The 21,363-nt window shown below is 43.3% G+C and overlaps 1 protein-coding gene across 1 annotated transcript in view; it reads left to right on the forward strand.

Moving 5' to 3' along the window:
• Window positions 1-4,677: 4,677 nt before the first annotated feature.
• Window positions 4,678-21,363, forward strand: part of LOC124004115 — a 30,050-nt gene continuing 13,364 nt past the window's right edge. The window contains exons 1-11 of the mRNA XM_046312909.1: window positions 4,678-4,904; window positions 5,226-5,312; window positions 9,917-10,239; window positions 10,927-11,031; window positions 11,172-11,287; window positions 14,576-14,855; window positions 15,305-15,409; window positions 15,550-15,665; window positions 18,937-19,216; window positions 19,666-19,770; window positions 19,911-20,026. Of these exons, the coding sequence (XP_046168865.1) occupies window positions 5,311-5,312; window positions 9,917-10,239; window positions 10,927-11,031; window positions 11,172-11,287; window positions 14,576-14,855; window positions 15,305-15,409; window positions 15,550-15,665; window positions 18,937-19,216; window positions 19,666-19,770; window positions 19,911-20,026 (1,548 nt within the window). The 5' untranslated portion in view covers window positions 4,678-4,904; window positions 5,226-5,310. The remainder of the gene's footprint in view (window positions 4,905-5,225; window positions 5,313-9,916; window positions 10,240-10,926; window positions 11,032-11,171; window positions 11,288-14,575; window positions 14,856-15,304; window positions 15,410-15,549; window positions 15,666-18,936; window positions 19,217-19,665; window positions 19,771-19,910; window positions 20,027-21,363) is intronic.

The following is a 21,363-nucleotide window of genomic DNA, read 5'->3' on the forward strand; positions in this document are numbered from 1 at the left end:
AACATTTACTCAAGTAGAATTTTATTGGGTTACTTTCCCTTTTACTTGAGTGTTGAATAATGGCGCCGAAAGAGATGGCTGTCGTTTTACAATCCTGTAAACAATTGTGCTATTGTGTATGTTTTTTGTGTTATTTGTAACTTATTTTGTACTTAATGTTTCTGCCACCGCGTCTTATGACCGAAAATAGCTTTTTGATATCAGGGCAGCGATTAGTCACCCCGTACTGGAGGAATCTTTCTTCAACGAGTCGGACGGGAAGGATTTACTTCGGACACCAGACAGGGCCCTCATCCCCATCATTCTCTGGAGGAAAAGACAGAGATATCATGGACGACGGTCCGGGTGCCTTGTAAGGATCCATCACAGAGAGGGTAATCTACCATTACCTTCGGTCCTATTAGCCAACGTACAATCAATCGATAATAAAATAGACGAACTACGAGCACGTATATGCTACCAACGGGACATTAAAAACTGTAATATCTTATGTTTCACCAAGTCGTGGCTTAACGACGACATGATTAACTGGCGTGTTTTAAGCTTTTTTCAGCAGGATAGAACAGCGGCCTCTGGTAAGGCAAGGTTATATGTATATTTGTAAACAACAGCTGATAAGCTGTAGACCACACAATCTACCTAGAGAGTTTTCATCTCTAGAGACATTACCTCTCTCATCGTCACTCAATGGCTAGGTTTACCTCCACTGTATTCACATCCTACCATACAGTTGTCTGTACATTATGCCTCGAATCTATTCTTCCGTGCCCAGAAACCTGCTCATTTTACTCTCTGTTCCGAATTCACTAGACGACCAGTTCTTATAGCCTTTAGCCGTACCCTCATCCTACTCCTTCTCTGTTCCTCTGGTTATGTAGTGGTTAATCCAGGCCCTGCAGTGCCTAGCTCCACTCCCATTCCCCAGGCGCTCTCATTTGTTGACTTCTGTAACCGTAAAAGCCTTGGTTTCATGCTTGTTAACATTGGAAGACTCCTTACTAAGTTTGTTTTATTCACTGCTTTAGCACACTCTGCCAACCCGGATGTCCAAGCCGTGTCTGAATTTTGGCTTAGGAAAGCCACCAAACCCTAAAATTTCCATACCTAACTATAACATTTTCCAACAAGATAGAACTGCCAAAGTGGGCGGAGTTGCAATCTACTGCAGAGTTCTGTCATACTATCCAGATCTGTGCCCAAACAATTTGAGCTTCTACTTTTAAAAATCCACCTTTCCATAAAGGTCTCTCGCCGTTACCGCTTGCTATATACAGTGCCTTGCGAAAGTATTCGGCCCCCTTGAACTTTGTGACCTTTTGCCACATTTCAGGCTTCAAACATAAAGATATAAAACTGTATTTTTTGTGAAGAATGAACAACAAGTGGGACACAATCATGAAGTGGAACAACATTTATTGGATATTTCAAACTTTTTTAACAAATCAAAAACTGAAAAATTGGGCGTGCAAAATTATTCAGCCCCCTTAAGTTAATAATTTGTAGCGCCACCTTTTGCAGCGATTACAGCTGTAAGTCGCTTGGGGTATGTCTCTATCAGTTTTGCACATCGAGAGACTGAAATGTTTTCCCATTCCTCCTTGCAAAACAGCTCGAGCTCAGTGAGGTTGGATGGAGAGCATTTGTGAACAGCAGTTTTCAGTTCTTTCCACAGATTCTCGATTGGATTCAGGTCTGGACTTTGACTTGGCCATTCTAACACCTGGATATGTTTATTTTTGAACCATTCCATTGTAGATTTTGCTTTATGTTTTGGATCATTGTCTTGTTGGAAGATAAATCTCCGTCCCAGTCTCAGGTCTTTTACAGACTCCATCAGGTTTTCTTCCAGAATGGTCTTGTATTTGGCTCCATCCATCTTCCCATCAATTTTAACCATCTTCCCTGTCACTGCTGAAGAAAAGCAGGCCCAAACCATGATGCTGCCACCACCATGTTTGACAGTGGGGATGGTGTGTTACGGGTGATGAACTGTGTTGCTTTTATGCCAAACATAACGTTTTGCATTGTTGCCAAAAAGTTAAATTTTGGTTTCATCTGACCAGAGCACCTTCTTCCACATGTTTGGTGTGTCTCCCGGGTGGGTTGTGGCAAACTTTAAACGACACTTTTTATGGATATCTTTAAGAAATGGCTTTCTTCTTGCCACTCTTCCATAAAGGCCAGATTTGTGCAAAATACAACTGATTGTTGTCCTATGGACAGAGTCTCCCACCTCAGCTGTAGATCTCTGCAGTTCATCCAGAGTGATCATGGGCCTCTTGGCTGCATCTCTGATCAGTCTTCTCCTTGTATGAGCTGAAAGTTTAGAGGGACGGCCAGGTCTTGGTAGATTTGCAGTGGTCTGATACTCCTTCCATTTCAATATTATCACTTGCACAGTGCTCCTTGGGATGTTTAAAGCTTGGTAAATCTTTTTGTATCCAAATCCGGCTTTAAACTTCTTCACAACAGTATCTCGGACCTGCCTGGTGTGTTCCTTGTTCTTCATGATGCTCTCTGCGCTTTTAACGGACCTCTGAGACTATCACAGTGCAGGTGCATTTATACGGAGACTTGATTACACACAGGTTGATTGTATTTATCATCATTAGTCATTTAGGTCAACATTGGATCATTCAGAGATCCTCACTGAACTTCTGGAGAGAGTTTGCTGCACTGAAAGTAAAGGGGCTGAATAATTTTGCACGCCCAATTTTTCAGTTTTTATATTTGTTAAAAAAGTTTGAAATATCCAATAAATGTCGTTCCACTTCATGATTGTGTCCCACTTGTTGTTGATTCTTCACAAAAAAATACAGTTTTATATCTTTATGTTTGAAGCCTGAAATGTGGCAAAAGGTCGCAAAGTTCAAGGGGCCGAATACTTTTGCAAGGCACTGTATGTCATGCAATAAAATGCAAATGATTTACTTACTTAAAAATCATACAATGTAATTTTCTGGATTTTTGTTTTGGATTCCATCTCTCACAGTTGAAGTGTACCTATGATAAAAATTACAGACCTCTACATGCTTTGTAAGTAGGAAAACCTGCAAAATCGGCAGTGTATCAAATACTTGTTTTCCCCACTGTAAGTCACGGGGGTGGGTAGTATATGGGGCTTCGGTGACAAAACGGATGGCACTGCGATAGACTGCATCCAATTTCCTGAGTAGAGTGTTGGAGGCTATTTTGTAAATGACATCGCCGAAGTCAAGGCTCGGTAGGATATTCAGTTTTACGAGGGTATGTTTGGCAGCATGACTGAAGGATGCTTTGTTGCGAAATAGGAATCGGATTCTAGATTTAATTTTGGATTGGAAATGCTTAATGTGAGTCTGGAAGGAGAGTTTACAGTCTAACCAGACACCTAGGTATTTGTAGTTGTCCACATATTTTAAGTCAGAACCGTCTTAGAGTAATGATGCTGGATGGGCAGACAGGTGCGGGCAGCGATCGGTTGAAGAGCATGCATTTAGTTTTACTTGCATTTAAGAGCAGTTGGAGGCCACAGAAGGAGAGTTGTATGGCATTGAAGCTCATCTGGAGGTTAGTTAACACAGTGTCCAAAGAAGGGTCAGAAGTATACAGAATGGTGTCGTCTGCGTAGAGGTGGATCAGAGAATCACCAGCAGCAAGAGCGACATCATTGATGTATACAGAGAAAAGAGTCGGCCCGAGAATTGAACCTTGTGGCACCCCCATAGAGACTGCCAGAGGTCTGGACAACAGGCCCTCCGATTTGACACACTGAACTCTGTCTGAGAAGTAGTTGATGAACCAGGCGAGGCAGTCATTTGAGAAACCAAGGCTGATGAGTCTGCTAATAAGAATGTGGTGATATGCATCTGTTAGTCACAGATATCTTTTTTTAAGTTGTAGGGTGGATCAGAAAACAAATCTGTATCTGGTGTTACCAACATTTGCCCCATGCAGCGCAACACATCAGGCTGTTGATTGTGGCCTGTTTTATGTTGTCCCACTCCTCTTCAATGGCTGTGTGAAGTTGCTGGATATTAGCGGGAACTGGAACACGCTGTATACATCAATCCAGAGGATTCCCAACATGCTCAATGGGTGACATTGAGTAGGCAGGCCATGGAAGAAGTAGGACATGTTCAGCTTCCAGGAATTGTGTACAGATCCTTGTGAAATGGGTCTGTGCATTATCATGCTGAAATATGAGGTGAATGGCACAACAATGGGGCTCAGGATATCCTCATGGCATCTCTGTGCATTCAAATGGACATCGATACAATGCAATTGTGTTTGTTTTCAGTAGTTTATGCCTGCCCATACCATAACCCCACCTCCTCCACAGGGGAAACTCTGTTCACAACGTTGACATCAGCAAACCGCTCGGCCACACGACGTCATACACATGGTCTGCGGTTGTGAGGCCAGTTGAACGTACTGCTAAATTCTCTAAATTAACATTCGTTTCTTTGGCAACAGCTCTGGTGGATATTCCTGCAGTCAGCATGCCAATTGCACACTCTGTGACAAAACTGCACATTTTAGACTGCTCTTTTTATTGTCCCCAGCAGAAGGTGCACCTGTATAATGATCATGCTGTTTAATCATCTTCTTGATATGCCACACCTGTCAGGTGGACAACATTTGAGAGAAATTAGGATTTTTGTGCATGTGGAACATTTGTGGGATATTTTATTTCAGCATGAAACATGGGACCAACACTTTACATGTTGCATTTATATTTTTGTACAGTGTCGTTTGAACACAAGAGGGCAGCCCGCCGTACATAGCACGCTAACATACAGTCTGCCAAGAACAAGGGATGACTCACTGCTGAAAACGAAAGTAAATTCAGAATCTGTAAAACTCTTCTTTCATATTTTCCTGTGCTGCTGGCACTTTTTGTGTTTAAAATGGATCCATCCATGGTAAGAAATTGTTTATAGGGTAATTTCACAAATATTAGGTAAATGTCCATGTAAAACTTTGTTTACAGAAAAGTAGGCTACGTTAGATTTTCATATTCCATTGACATCAACAAGGAAGTGGGAGATAGACTTGATTAAGAAATATAATTTATTTAATGGATGAAACAATGCAACTACATGTGATTATGTTGCTGATATGCCTACATAGAATGTCTGGGTTAAAATCTACATTGTAGATAGTAAACGTTTCTGATTTTAATCACATAACATTAAGAGACCAAACATAGCAACTTACTTCCTACTTGATTTCATCTCATAAAGCAGTTACCGGGCTGCTGCTTCTGGGAGCCAGGCAGAGGCAGAGATTGAAGAGCCACCCGATAAACTCTCCCGTGACTCCGCTAGAATGTGAGTGGAGATTAATGAGCCTGATATAAACAACTCTACCATACCTCTTTTATTGCATCGTTTTCATTAATTGAGTGAAATTCATGTGGAACATTGAGGTAAATACAGCATGTGGTGGTGGAACGGGAACAGTGACCAAATCAAATGTATTTATATAGCCCTTCTTACATCAGCTGTACAGAAGTGCTATACAGAAACCCAGCCTAAAACCACAAACAGCAAGCAATGCATGTGTAGAAGCATTGTGGCTAGGAAAAAACTCCCTAGAAAGGCCAAATCCTAGGAAGAAACCAGGCTGTTTATTTTTTTTAACCTTTATTTAACTAGGGAAGTCAGTTAAGAACAAATTCTTATTTTCAATGACAGTTTAACTGTCTACTCAGGGGCAGAACTGAACAGATTTATACCTTATCAGCTTGGGGAGTTGAACTTGCGACCTTCTGGTTATAGTCCAATTCTCTAACCACTAGGCTACCCTGCCGCCCCTGCTATGAGGGCTGTGCTGGGTGAAGATTATAACAGAACATAGCCAAGATGTTCAAAAATTCATAAATGACCAGCGTGGTCAATAATAATAATCACAGTAGTTGTCGAGGGTGCAGCAAGTCAGCACCTCAGGAGTAAATGTCAGTTGGCTTTTCATAGCCGATCATTCAGAGTATCTCTCCTGCTGTCTCTAGAGAGTTGAAAACAGCAGGTCTGGGACAGGTAGCACGTCCAGTGAACAGGTCAGGGTTCCATAGCAGGCAGAACAGTTGAAACTGGAGCAGCAGCACGGCCAGGTGGACTGGAGACAGCAAGGAGTCATCATGCCAGGTAGTCCTGAGGCATGGTCCTAGGGCTCAGGTTCTCAGAGAGCGAGAAAGAGAGAATTAGAGAGAGCATACGTAAATTCACACAGGACACCGGATAAGACAGGAGAAATACTCCAGATATAACAAACTGACCCAAGCCACCCGATACATAAACTACTGCAGCATAAATACTGAAGTCTGAGACAGGAAGGGTCAGGAGACACTGTGGCCCCATCCGATGATACCCCTGGACAGGGCCAAACAGGAAGGATATAACCCAACCCACTTTGCCAAGCACAGCCCCCACACCACTAGAAGGATATCTTCAACCACCAATTTATCATCCTGAGACAAGGCCGATTATAGCCCAAAAATATCTCCGCCACGGCACAACCCAAGGGGGGGTGCCAACCCAGACAGGAAGATCACGTCAGTGACTCAACCCACTCAACTGACGCACCCATCCTAGGGACGGCATGAAAGGGCACCAGTAAGCCAGTGACTCAGCCCCTGTAATAGGATTAGAGGCAGAGAATCCCAGTGGAGAGAGGGGAACCGGCCAGGCAGAGACAGCAAGGGTGGTTCGTTGCTCCAGAGCCTTTCCGTTCACCTTCACACTCCTGGGCCAGGCTACACTCAATCATATGACCCACTGAAGAGATGAGTCTTCATTAAATACTTAAAGGTTGAGACCGAGTCTGCGTCTCTCACATGGGTAGGCAGACCATTCCATAAAAATAGAGCTCTATAGGAAAAATCCCTGCCTCCAGCTGTTTGCTTAGAAATTCTAGGGACAATTAGGAGGCCTGTGTCTTGTGACCGTAGCGTACATGTAGGCATGTACGGCAGGACCAAATCGGAAAGATAGGTAGGAGCAAGCCCATGTAATGCTTTGTTGGTTAGCAGTAAAACCTTGAAATCAGTCCTTGCCTTAACAGGAAGCCAGTGTAGGGAGGCTAGCACTGGAATAATATGATACATTTTGTTGGTTCTAGTCAGGATTCTAGCAGCCGTATTTAGCACTAACTGAAGTTTATTTAGTGCTTTATCCAGGTAGCCGGAAAGTAGAGCATTGCAGTAGTCTAACCTAGAAGTAACAAAAGCATGGACTAATTTTCTGCATCATTTTTGGATAGAAAGTTTCAGATTTTTACAATGTTACGTAGATGGAAAAAAGCTGTCATTGAAACAGTCTTGATATGTTCGTCAAAAGAGAGATCAGGGCCCAGAGTAACGCAGAGGTCCTTCACGGTTTTATTTGACACGACTGTACAACCATCAAGATTAATTGTCAGATCCAACAGAAGATCTCTTTGTTTCTTGGGACCTAGAACAAGCATCTCTGTTTTGTCCGAGTTTAAAAGTAGAAAGTTTGCAGCCATCCACTTCCTTATGTCTGAAACACAGGCTTCGAGCGAGGGCAATTTTGGGGCGTCACCATGTTTAATTGAAATGTACAGCTGTGTGTCATCTGTATAGCAGTGAAAGTTAACATTATGTTTTCAAATGACATCCCCAAGAGGTAAAATATATAGTGAAAACAATAGTGGTCCTAAAACGGAACCTTGAGGAACACCTACATTTACAGTTGATTTGTCAGAGGACAAACCATTCACAGAGATAAACTGATATCTTTCCGACAGATCTAAACCAGGCCAGAACTTGTCTGTGTAGACCAATTTGGGTTTCCGATCTCTCCAAAAGAATGTGGTGATCGATGGTATCAAAAGCAGCACTAAGGTCTAGGAGCACGAGAACAGATGCAGAGCCTCCGTCTGACTCCATTAAAAGGTTATTTACCACCTTCACAAGTGCAGTCTCAGTGCTATGATGGGGTCTAAAACCAGACTGAAGAATTTCGTATACATTGTTTGTCTTCAGTAAGGCAGTGAGATGCTGCGCAACAGCTTTTTCTAAAAAATTTGAGAGGAATGGAAGATTCGATATAGGCCGATACTTTTTATATTATCAGGGTCAAGGTTTGGCTTTTTCAAGAGAGGCTTTATTACTGCCACTTTTAGTGAGTTTGGTACACATCGGGTGGATAGAGAGCCGTTTTTTGTGTTCAACATAGGAGGGCCAAGCACAGGAAGCAGCTCTTTCAGTAGTTTAGTTGGAATAGGGTCCAGTATGCAGCTTGAAGGTTTAGAGGCCATGATCATTTTCATCACTGTGTCAAGAGATATAGCACTAAAACACTTGAGTGTCTCTCTTGATCCCAGGTCCTGGTAGAGTTGTGCAGACTCAGGACAACTGAGCTTTGGAGGAATATGCAGATTTAAAGAGGAGTCCGTAATTTGCTTTCTAATGATCATGATCTTTTCCTCAAAGAAGTTCATTAATTTATTACTGCTGAAGTGAAAGCCATCCTCACTTGGGGAATGCTGCTTTTTAGTTAGCTTTGCAACAGTATCAAAAATAAATTTAGGATTGTTCTTATTTTCCTCAATTAAGTTGGAAAAATAGGATGATCGAGCAGCGGTACTGTCGTTCCAAGCTAGTCGGAAGACTTCCAGTTTGGTGCGGCGCCATTTCCGTTTCAATTTTCTGGAAGCTTGCTTCAGAGGTTGGGTATTTTCTGTATACCAGGGAGCTAGTTTCTTATGACAAATGTTTTTATTTTTTAGGGGTGCAACTGTATCTAGGGTATTGCTCAAGGTTAAATTGAGTTCCTCAGTTAGGTGGTTAACTGATTTTTGTCTTCTGACGTCCTTGGGTAGGCAGAGGGAGTCTAGAAGGGCATCAAGGAATCTTTGTGTTGTCTGAGAATTTATAGCACAATTTTTGATGCTCCTTGACTGAAATTAAAACAACTCTTATTTTATATTGTCCAACTTGTTTGATCATTTGAAATTCATTGGCAACAAAACAAGGACATTATCAAATCGTTATACCTGATGTTTTTGTTGCACTTCATCGTGTTTATCTGCCATTTCAATGGCATCATTTTACTGTTAAAATGTTGGTTCTGCGTGGATTCTATTATAAATATTGAAATCAAATCAAATCAAATCAAAATTTATTTGTCACATACACATGGTTAGCAGATGTTAATGCGAGTGTAGCGAAATGCTTGTGCTTCCAAAACTACTGTCTTATACACAGTGTAAGGGGATAAGGAACATGTACATAAGGATATATGAATGAGTGATGGTACAGAGCAGCATAGGCAAGATACAGTAGATGGTATCGAGTACAGTATATACATATGAGATGAGTGTGTAGACAAAGTAAACAAAGTGGCATAGTTAAAGTGGCTAGTGATACATGTGTTACATAAGGATGCAGTCGATGATGTAGAGTACAGTATATACATATGCATATGAGATGAATAATGTAGGGTAAGTAACATTATATAAGGTAGCATTGTTTAAAGTGGCTAGTGATATATTTACATCATTTCCCATCAATTCCCATTATTAAAATGGCTGGAGTTGGGTCAGTGTCAATGACAGTGTGTTGGCAGCAGCCACTCAATGTTAGTGGTGGCTGTTTAACAGAATAGTATATGACAAGAATAGTATATGACACATGCACATAAGACTGCAATGTATTCTGCTTGAACAACATCATTCAAAAGAGAAGTGCTAATATTCTCCCATTGGCCGGTTTATCAAAAGGTATAATCCACCTCTTTTCAGAAGGAATTCTCAATCAGAACGAGCAAATTGAATTCAGAACAGGTTTCTTTATTCAGATTGAGGTGTTAAAACAAGGGTGCTTTATTAGGAATGAGCTCTTGTTTATTTTATTAGATGTTTTTAGACTGCATATAAACATGGTCAATGTGTGCCTGTTTCTTGTGTCCAGGTCGACAATAGCTTATAAGCAGTCTGTGTTGAGGGCTGAGGAGCTGAAAGAGAGAAGCTATTTGGGTCTTCCAAATCAGCTGCTGCCCACTCTGGAGGAGCTAAGCACAGAGGAGTTGAAGAGATTTCAGTTGTACCTGACTGGTGGCCAGCTGCCTGTTTTGCCTCCTGTCCCAGAGAGCCAACTGAAGAGGGCTGACAGGCGGAAGACAGTGATAACCCCCCATAAATACAGCCCTGAGAATGCTGTGAAGATCACAGTGGGCATCCTGAGAAGGATGAACCGGAAAGATCTCATTGAAAAGTTAGAGAGAGATCACAGAGGTAACAGCAAAACAAAATATCTATGTTAACAATGCCAAAGTAAGTGAAGTAGATAATAAACAAAAGTGAGATAAACAATACAAATGAAAAGTAAAAATTACACTCACTAGTTCCCAAAGAATAAAGACATTTCAAATACAGTGTAGTAACGATATGCAAATATATAAAGTACAAAAGGGAAAATAAATAAACATAAATATGGGTTGTATTTACAATGGTGATTGTTCTTCACTGGTTGCCCTTTTCTTGTGGCAACAGGTCACAAATCTTACTGCTGGAATGGCACACTGTGGTATTTCACCCAGTAGATATGGGAGTTTATCAAAATTGGCTTTGTTTTCTAATTCTCTGGGGATCTGTGTAATCTGAGGGAAATATATGTCTCTAATATGGTCATACATTTGGCAGGAGACTAGGAAGTGCATCTCAGTTTCCACCTAATTTTGTGGGCATTGTGCATATAGCCTGTCTTCTCTTGAGAGGTCTGCCTACAGTAGCCTTTCTCAATAGCAAGGGTATGCTCATTGAGTTTGTACATAGTCAAAGCTTTCTTTAAGTTTAGGTCAGTCACAGTGGTCAGGTATTCTGTCACTGGGTACTCTCTGTTTAGGGCCAAATAGCATTCTAGTTTGCTCTGTTTTTTTGTTAATTCTTTCTAATGTGTCCCTCTCTCTCTATATATATAAGGGAGCACCCATGCTTCTGCCTCTACACTGCCTCACTCTGCTTCCTCTGTTGGGCAGTCCAGCATCTTGACAAGTCCCAGTCAGGGAGCAGAAGGGACTTTGCAGCGTGAGTGGACATTGAATATATAGCCTGATATCAACCACTCGATCATTGCTAATGTACTGCATTATTTTATAAATGAATCGTAAACAACAGCATGTGGTGGTGATGTAGGGGAACAGTGTGTGACTCTTTTCTGTGTCCAGGTGGAACCTGTCTGGTGAGAGGCTTGGATCTCTTAAAGGGGGGGTCAGCGAGGAAGAGGAGGAGAAGGTACAGACCGAAGATTCTGACTGGCAGTCTGAAGAAGAGAAAGCAAGAGGTATCAGCTATTTCTAAGGGTTTGTCATTGTGAGCAAAGATTATAAAACAATATTGTGTGTGTTCAGGGACCATTCCCTATGAACGGTGTCACCATTTGGTGCTTACCTATGGATTTAAACCAAACTTTCCATACATATTTGCCCATGGAAGTGGTCAGAAAGGGACTTTTTGGACCTGAATGCCAAAACATTCAGCCTTTCCGGGAAACTTAAGGCGAGAGATGCTGCTTATAATCACGGTAAAGTGTCTGGGGACAATTGTATGGTTAAACAGTACAAATATGACCTACGCAGATCGAACCAGATGGCGAGACAAAAGTGGAGAGACAAAAGTGGAGGATCAATTCAGCGGGTAGGATATTAGGCGTATGTGGCAGGGGCTTCTAACGATCATGGATTACAAAAATAAATCCAGCCACGTCGTGGACACCAACGCCGCCCTACTGGATGAGCTAAACACCTTTTTCTCACACTTCGAGCAAAACAACAACCCTGAGTTGCCGAGGAGAGCTCCTGTGGACAACAGGAGCTATTTGTTTATGGTCTCCATGGAGTGGCATATGTAAGTCATTCAACCGTGTTAACTCTCGCAAGGCTTCCGGCTCAGATGGCATCCCTAGCCGCTCCCTCAGAGCATGTGCAGACCAGCTAGCTGTTGTGTTTTTGGAGATTTTCAATCTCTCTCTAGCTCAGGCCATTATCCCCATGTTTCAAGATGTCCACCATCATCTCAGTGCCCAAGAAAAGGAACTGAACTGAATGACTACCAACTCGTAGCACTCACATCCGTCGTTATAATAACTGCTTCGAGAGGTTAGTCAAAGACTATATCACCTTCTCCCTCCCTGACACGTTCAACCCTCTCCAATTCGCCTACCACCCGACAGATCCACCGACGATGCAATCGCCATTGCTCTGCACACTGCCCTCACCCATCTGGACAGGAGGAATGCATATGTGAGGATGCTATTCATCGACTACAGCTCGGCCTTCAATACCATAGTGCCCTCTAAGCTCCCCATAAAGCTCACAGTACTGGGACTGAACTCCATACGCAACTGGGCCTGGACTTTCTGGTGGAAATCCTACCTTTAACTAATTAACGAGGAGAGGCAAAGTCAACAATCAATCAAGGTATTACTTTTATTACTTTTATTAAAAACGTATTATAATAAGGAGGCTGGTCGCCCCAAACACGCAGGTGAAATGGAGTCAGAGCCTCTCGTTCAAAGAGTGCATGAGCATTTATATAGTCGAGCAACCCCATGCAAGCATCTGCAAAACACGTGACCCTATGCATGTGTATGTGTGTGTGTGAGGGGAGACAACTCGGTGAAAAGATTGCCTCAGTCTGTCTCAACTGAGTGAGGACAATAGGGGCCAGAACGACAGGAAGTCACTACAGACATACTTCCTGTAACAGTAGCTCAACGGTTCTCCCAAGTTGGGCAAGCAAACGCCTTTGACTGTCGGCCCAGATGATGTATGATCGTACTGGTCAAACACACACATACACAAAACATGAATCTTTCGCCCAGAAACAGGCTCCAAACATAACAACAGCTCCATCACTGGTTCGCAGAATATAACACTTTTCGCTGTGTCCAGTTAAGCTAAGAGGAACCAGTTAGTTTCTGTCAGTCTTCGCTGAGTGGCCAGACATCATGGGGTCATTCTACACACTCAGAACAGTTAGAACAGACCTCTATTAATGTGCGCACACACACAATCTTATATGAGTTAGTTTCTTTATCAATCTCAAGCCCAATGCCGAGGCTTAAAGAAGGATATTTTAGTACACAAGCATTAGTAAGGTTTAACTTCAAAATGCCCTCACAACTTCCTGACAGGCCGTCCCCAGCTGGTGAAGGTGGGCAACATAACCTCCTCCAACCTGATCCTCGACGCGGGGGCCCCACAAGGTTCCGTCCTCAGTCCCGTCCTGTACTCCCTGTGTACCCACGAATGTGTGGCCCCGCACAGTTCCAACTCCATCTCCAAGTTCGCTGACGCCACGACAGTAGTAGGCCTGATTACCAACAACGATGGAACTGTCTACAGGGAGTAAGTAGGTACTCTGACGGTGTGGTGCCAGGTGAACAAGCTCTCCCTTAATGTCAGAAAAACAAACGAGCTGATTGTGGACGGTCAAAAACAGCGTACAACATCTCTGAAGAGCTGGAATAGTCAAACTACACGGACACCATGGTGAAGAAGGCACGACAGCGACTGTTTAACCTCAGGAGGCTGAAGAAATGTGGCCTGTCCTCAAGGACCCTCACAGTGTTTTACAGCAGCACCATCAAAATCATACTGTTGGACTGCATCACAGCCTGCTACGGCAATTCCACCGCCTCTGACCGCAAGGCACTACAGAGGGTGGTACGCTCGGCCAAATTTACTGTAGTGACAGCACACACAACACAGGAAGGCCAAGAAGATCATCAAGGACTTCAGCCACCCGAGCCATGGCCTGTTCTCCCCTCTTCCATCACTCAGACATGAGAGTACACACTTCCCCATAGGGGAACCCTTTTTGGTGCTGGGTAGAACCGTTTTTATAGAGGGTTCTGCATAGAAGGGTACTACCAATAACCATTTTATAATCTAAAGGTTCTTCCTAGAACCCTCTATGAAGGGTTCCACTGAGAACCCTTTTATCTCTGGAGAGTTCTTCCTAGAACCATCTATGAACGGTTCCACCAGCCTTATTAGCCTTTAAAATGTGATTATTTATGACAATGGAACAACTATCTTAGTAACAGGTGCAATACGTCCAACTACAGACAGATTTAATTAATTTAGAAAAATTATGATATTTATCTTTGTGTAGTATAAAATTAATCAAACAATCAATGTAGGTGTAAAGACACAGATATAAAAAAAACATTCTGAAAATCACCCTAGCCAATAGCTTCTACCACCAGACCACCTGCCCCCCCATTTTGGTATAATTGACGTTTAAGGTTAAACATATTTACAACAATAAAACATTTTTACAAGAAATTATAAGATAGTTTGACAACCCTGTCTGTAAGCTTTTAAATTATATTAGCCACAACCGTTTGATCTTTTCCAGTGATGACGACATGATGTCTCATGATGCGGTATGCAAAATATGCACCTTTATCTCCTGAATGTTTTGGCATTCAGGTCCAATAAGTTTTACTTTCTGAGAACTTCTACAATGGGCAAATGTGTATGGAAGGTTTCTTTCAAATCAAAAGGGATGCTGTCAAAAGTGACTGAATTCAAATGGATTTACCCTTGTGTTGTTTTCCCTATAGGGACCCACAATGCTGTCTGTCCCAAATCTTCTACTGGAAACTCTAGAGAAGCTGAGCAGAGTCAAGCTGAAGAGATTTCAGTGGCATCTGACTGAGGATGTTTTGGACAAACTTCCTCCCATTCCAGAGAGCCAGCTGAAGAACTCTGACTGGCAGGACACAGTGGATCAGATCATGCAGACCTATGGCCCTGAGAAAGCTGTGGAGATCACAGTGGTGGTCCTGAGGTTGCTGTACCGGAAGGATCTTGCTAAAGTCTTAGAGCGATCTCATAGAGGAGGTAACACAGCATGACTTACAAATCTATTCATAACAAATGCATGTCCTTGTTTGATAGCCACACTTACTCTCTGAATCTCAGCCGAGACTGAAGGAGAAGGTATATGTGGCATCTGAGGTACATCTGAGGGAAATTTGTGTCTCTAATATGGTCATACATTTGGCAGGAGGTTAGGAAGTGCATCTCAGTTTCCATCTAATTGTGTGGGCAGTGTGCATATAGCCTGTCTTCTCTTGAGAGCCAAGTCTGCCTACAGTAGCCTTTCTCAATAGCAAGGGTATGCTCACTGAGTTTGTACATAGCCAAAGCTTTCCTTAAGATTGGGTCAGTCACAGTGGTCAGGTATTCTGTCACTGTGTACTCTCTGTTTAGGGCCAAATAGCATTCTAGTTTGCTCTGTTTTTTTGTTAATTCTTTCTAATGTGTCCCTCTCTCTATATATATATAAGGGAGCACCCATGCTTCTGCCTCTACACTGCCTCACTCTGCTTCCTCTGTTGGGCAGTCCAGCATCTTGACAAGTCCCAGTCAGGGAGCAGAAGGGACTTTGCAGCGTGAGTGGACATTGAATATATAGCCTGATATCAACCACTCTATCATTGCTAATGTACTGCATTATTTTTTAAATTAATCGTAAACAACAGCATGTGGTGGTGATGTAGGGGAACAGTTTGTGACTCTTTTCTGTATCCAGGTGGAACCTGTCTGGTGAGAGGCTTGGATCTCTTAAAGGGAGGGTCAGCGAGGAAGAGGAGGAGAAGGGACAGACCGAAGATTCTGACTGGCAGTCTGAAGAAGAGAAAGCAAGAGGTAAGACTAGTGGCCATTTCTAAGGGGTTTCCGGTGTCACCATTTGGTGCTTACCTATGGATTTAAACCAAACTTTCCATACATATTTGCCCATGGAAGTGGTCAGAAAGGGACTTTTTGGACCTGAATGCCAAAACATTCAGCTTTTCCGGGAAACTGAAGGCGAGAGATGCTGCTTATAATCACCGTAAAGTGTCTGGGGACAATTGTATGGTTAAACAGGACAATTACGACCTACGCAGATCGAACCAGATGGCGAGACAAAAGTGGAGAGACAAAGTGGAGGATCAATTCAGCGGGTAGGATATTAGGCGTATGTGGCAGGGGCTTCTAACGATCATGGATTTAAAAAATAAATCCAGTCACGTCGTGGACACCAACTCCGCCCTACTGGATGAGCTAAACACCTTTTTCTCACACTTCGAGCAAAACAACCCTGAGTTGCCGAGGAGAGCCCCTGTAGACAACAGGAGCTATTTGTTTACGGTTTCCATGGAGTGGCATATGTAAGTCATTCAACCGTGTTAACTCTCGCAAGGCTTCCGGCCCAGATGGCATCCCTAGCCGCTCCCTCAGAGCATGTGCAGACCAGCTAGCTGTTGTGTTTTTGGAGATTTTCAATCTCTCTCTAGCTCAGGCCATTATCCCCATGTTTCAAGATGTCCACCATCATCTCAGTGCCCAAGAAAAGGAACTAAACTGAATGACTACCAACTCGTAGCACTCACATCCGTCGTTATAATAACTGCATCGAGAGGCTAGTCAAAGACTATATCACTTTCTCCCTCCCTGACACGTTCAACCCTCTCCAATTCGCCTACCACCCAATTGATCCACCGACGATGCAATCGCCATTGCTCTGCACACTGCCCTCACCCACCTGGACGGGAGGTATGCATATGTGAGGATGCTGTTCATCGACTACAGCTCGGCCTTCAATACCATTGTGCCCTCTAAGCTCCCCATAAAGCTCACAGTACTGGGACTGAACTCTATATGCAACTGGGCCTGGACTTTCTGGTGGAAATCCGACCTTTAACTAATAACGAGGAGAGGCAAAGTCAACAATCAATCAAGGTATTACTTTTATTACTTTTATTAAAAACGTATTATAATAAGGAGGCTGGTCGCCCCACCCACACATGTGAAATGGAGTGAGAGCCTCTCGTTCAAAGAGTGCATGAGCATTTATATAGTCGAGCAACCCCATGCAAGCATCTGCAAAACACGTGACCCTATGCATGTGTATGTGTGTGTGTGAGGGGAGACAACTGGGTGAAAAGATTGACTCAGTCTGTCGCAACTGAGTGAGGACAATAGGGGCCAGAACGACAGGAAGTCACTACAGACACTGCTAACCATGTGTATGTGACAAATAAAATTCGATTTGATTTGATTTGACATACTTCCTCTAACAGTAGCTCAACGGTTCTCCCAAGTTGGGCAAGCAAGCGCCTTTGACTGTCGGCCCAGATGATGTATGATCGTACTGGTCAAACACACACATACACAAAACATGAATCTTTCGCCCAGAAACAGGCTCCAAACATAACAACAGCTCTATCACTGGTGCGCAGAATATAACACTTTTCTCTATCTCCAGTTAAGCTAAGAGGAACCAGTTAGTTTCTGTCAGTCTTCGCTGAGTGGCCAGACATCATGGGGCCATTCTACACACACAGAACAGTTAGAACAGACCTCTATTAATGTGCACACACACAATGTTATATGAGTTAGTTTCTTCATCAATCTCAAGCCCAATGCCGAGGCTTAAAGAAGGATATTTTAGTACACAAGCATTAGTAAGGTTTAACTTCAAAATGCCCTCACAACTTTCTGACAGGCCGCCCCCAGCTGGTGAAGGTGGGCAACATTACCTCCTCCACACTGATCCTCGACGCGGGGGCCCCACAAGGTTCCGTCCTCATTCCCGTCCTGTACTCCCTGTGTACCCACGAATGTGTGGCCTCGCACAGTTCCAACTCCATCTCCAAGTTCGCTGACGACACGACAGTAGTAGGCCTGATTACCAACAACGATGGAACTGTCTACAGGGAGGAGGTAGGTACTCTGACGGTGTGGTGCCAGGTGAACAACCTCTCCCTTAATGTAAGAAAAACAAAGGAGCTGATTGTGGACTTCCGGAGGAACCAGGTTGGGCAAGCCCCCATCCATGACCGCAGTGGAGACGGTCAAACACGGCGTACAACATCTCTGAAGAGCTGGAATAGTCAAATCACACTGACACCATGGTGAAGAAGGCACGACAGCGACTGTTTACCCTCAGGAGGCTGAAGAAATTTGGCCTGTCCTCGAGGACCCTCACAGTGTTTTACAGCGGCACCATCAAAATCATACTGTTGGACTGCATCACAGCCAAATTTACCGTAGTGGCAGCACACACAACACAGGAAGGCCAAGAAGATCATCAAGGACCTCAGCCACCCGAGCCATGGCCTGTTCTCCCCTCTTCCATCACTCAGACATGAGAGTACACACTTCCCCATAGGGGAACCCTTTTGGTGCTGGGTAGAACCATTTTTATAGAGGGTTCTGCATAGAAGGGTACTACCAATAACCATTTTATAATCTAAAGGTTCTTCCTAGAACCCTCTATGAAGGGTTCCACCGAGAACCCTTTTATCTTTGGAGAGTTCTTCCTAGAACCATCTGTGAACAGTTCCACCAGCCTTATTAGCCTTAAAAATGTGATTATTTATGACAATGGAACAACTATCTTAGTAACAGGTGCAATACGTACAACTACTGACAGATTTAATTAATTTTTCTAATGTATGATATTTATCTTTGTGTAGTATAAAATTAAACAAACAATCAATGTACGTGTAAAAACACAGATATAAAAAAAAACATTCTGAAAATCACCCTAGCCAATAGCTTCTACCACCAGACCACCTGCCCCCCCATTTTGGTATAATTGACATTTAAGGTTAGAATATGTACATATTTACAACAATAAAACATTTTTACAATAAATTATAAGATAGTTTGACAACCCTGTTTGTAAGATTCTAAATTATATTTGCCACAACTGTTTTCCAGTGATGACGACATGATGTCTCATGATGCGGTATGCAAAATATGCACCTTTATCTCCTGAATGTTTTGGCATTCAGGTCCAAAACGTTTCACTTTCTGAGAACTTCTACAATGGGCAAATGTGTATGGAAGGTTTCTTTCAAATCAAAAGGGGTGCTGTCAAAAGTGACTGAATTCAAATGGATTTACCCTTGTGTTGGTTTCCCTATAGGGACCTACAATGCTCTCTGTCCCAAATCTTCTACTGGAAACTCTAGAGAAGCTGAGCAGAGTCAAGCTGAAGAGATTTCAGTGGCATCTGACTGAGGATGTTTTGGACAAACTTCCTCCCATTCCAGAGAGCCAGCTGAAGAACTCTGACCCCCAGGACACAGTGGATCAGATCATGCAGACCTATGGCCCTGAGAAAGCTGTAGAGATCACAGTGGTGGTCCTGAGGTTGCTGTACCTGAAGGATCTTGCTGAAGTCTTAGAGAGATCTCATAGAGGAGGTAACACAGCATGACTGACAAATCTATTCATTACAAATGCATGTCCTTGTTTGATAGCCACACTTACTCTCTGAATCTCAGCAGAGACTGAAGGAGAAGGTATATGTGGCATCTGAGGTACATCTGAGGGAAATTTGTGTCTCTAATATGGTCATACATTTGGCAGGAGGTTAGGAAGTGCATCTCAGTTTCCATCTAATTGTGTGGGCAGTGTGCATATAGCCTGTCTTCTCTTGAGAGCCAAGTCTGCCTACAGTAGCCTTTCTCAATAGCAAGGGTATGCTCACTGAGTTTGTACATAGCCAAAGCTTTCCTTAAGATTGGGTCAGTCACAGTGGTCAGGTATTCTGTCACTGTGTACTCTCTGTTTAGGGCCAAATAGCATTCTAGTTTGCTCTGTTTTTTTGTTAATTCTTTCTAATGTGTCCCTCTCTCTATATATATATAAGGGAGCACCCATGCTTCTGCCTCTACACTGCCTCACTCTGCTTCCTCTGTTGGGCAGTCCAGCATCTTGACAAGTCCCAGTCAGGGAGCAGAAGGGACTTTGCAGCGTGAGTGGACATTGAATATATAGCCTGATATCAACCACTCTATCATTGATAATGTACTGCATTATTTTTTAAATTAATCGTAAACAACAGCATGTGGTGGTGATGTAGGGGAACAGTTTGTGACTCTTTTCTGTATCCAGGTGGAACCTGTCTGGTGAGAGGCTTGGATCTCTTAAAGGGGGGGTCAGCGAGGAAGAGGAGGAGAAGGGACAGACCGAAGATTCTGACTGGCAGTCTGAAGAAGAGAAAGCAAGAGGTAAGACTAGTGGCCATTTCTAAGGGGTTTCCGGTGTCACCATTTGGTGCTTACCTATGGATTTAAACCAAACTTTCCATACATATTTGCCCATGGAAGTGGTCAGAAAGGGACTTTTTGGACCTGAATGCCAAAACATTCAGCTTTTCCGGGAAACTGAAGGCGAGAGATGCTGCTTATAATCACCGTAAAGTGTCTGGGGACAATTGTATGGTTAAACAGGACAATTACGACCTACGCAGATCGAACCAGATGGCGAGACAAAAGTGGAGAGACAAAGTGGAGGATCAATTCAGCGGGTAGGATATTAGGCGTATGTGGCAGGGGCTTCTAACGATCATGGATTTAAAAAATAAATCCAGTCACGTCGTGGACACCAACTCCGCCCTACTGGATGAGCTAAACACCTTTTTCTCACACTTCGAGCAAAACAACCCTGAGTTGCCGAGGAGAGCCCCTGTAGACAACAGGAGCTATTTGTTTACGGTTTCCATGGAGTGGCATATGTAAGTCATTCAACCGTGTTAACTCTCGCAAGGCTTCCGGCCCAGATGGCATCCCTAGCCGCTCCCTCAGAGCATGTGCGGACCAGCTAGCTGTTGTGTTTTTGGAGATTTTCAATCTCTCTCTAGCTCAGGCCATTATCCCCATGTTTCAAGATGTCCACCATCATCTCAGTGCCCAAGAAAAGGAACTAAACTGAATGACTACCAACTCGTAGCACTCACATCCGTCGTTATAATAACTGCATCGAGAGGCTAGTCAAAGACTATATCACTTTCTCCCTCCCTGACACGTTCAACCCTCTCCAATTCGCCTACCACCCAATTGATCCACCGACGACGCAATCGCCATTGCTCTGCACACTGCCCTCACCCACCTGGACGGGAGGTATGCATATGTGAGGATGCTGTTCATCGACTACAGCTCGGCCTTCAATACCATTGTGCCCTCTAAGCTCCCCATAAAGCTCACAGTACTGGGACTGAACTCTATATGCAACTGGGCCTGGACTTTCTGGTGGAAATCCGACCTTTAACTAATAACGAGGAGAGGCAAAGTCAACAATCAATCAAGGTATTACTTTTATTACTTTTATTAAAAACGTATTATAATAAGGAGGCTGGTCGCCCCACCCACACATGTGAAATGGAGTGAGAGCCTCTCGTTCAAAGAGTGCATGAGCATTTATATAGTCGAGCAACCCCATGCAAGCATCTGCAAAACACGTGACCCTATGCATGTGTATGTGTGTGTGTGAGGGGAGACAACTGGGTGAAAAGATTGACTCAGTCTGTCGCAACTGAGTGAGGACAATAGGGGCCAGAACGACAGGA

Source organism: Oncorhynchus gorbuscha, linkage group LG18 (genome assembly GCF_021184085.1).
Source record: "Oncorhynchus gorbuscha isolate QuinsamMale2020 ecotype Even-year linkage group LG18, OgorEven_v1.0, whole genome shotgun sequence".
In the NCBI taxonomy this organism is placed as follows: domain Eukaryota; kingdom Metazoa; phylum Chordata; class Actinopteri; order Salmoniformes; family Salmonidae; genus Oncorhynchus; species Oncorhynchus gorbuscha.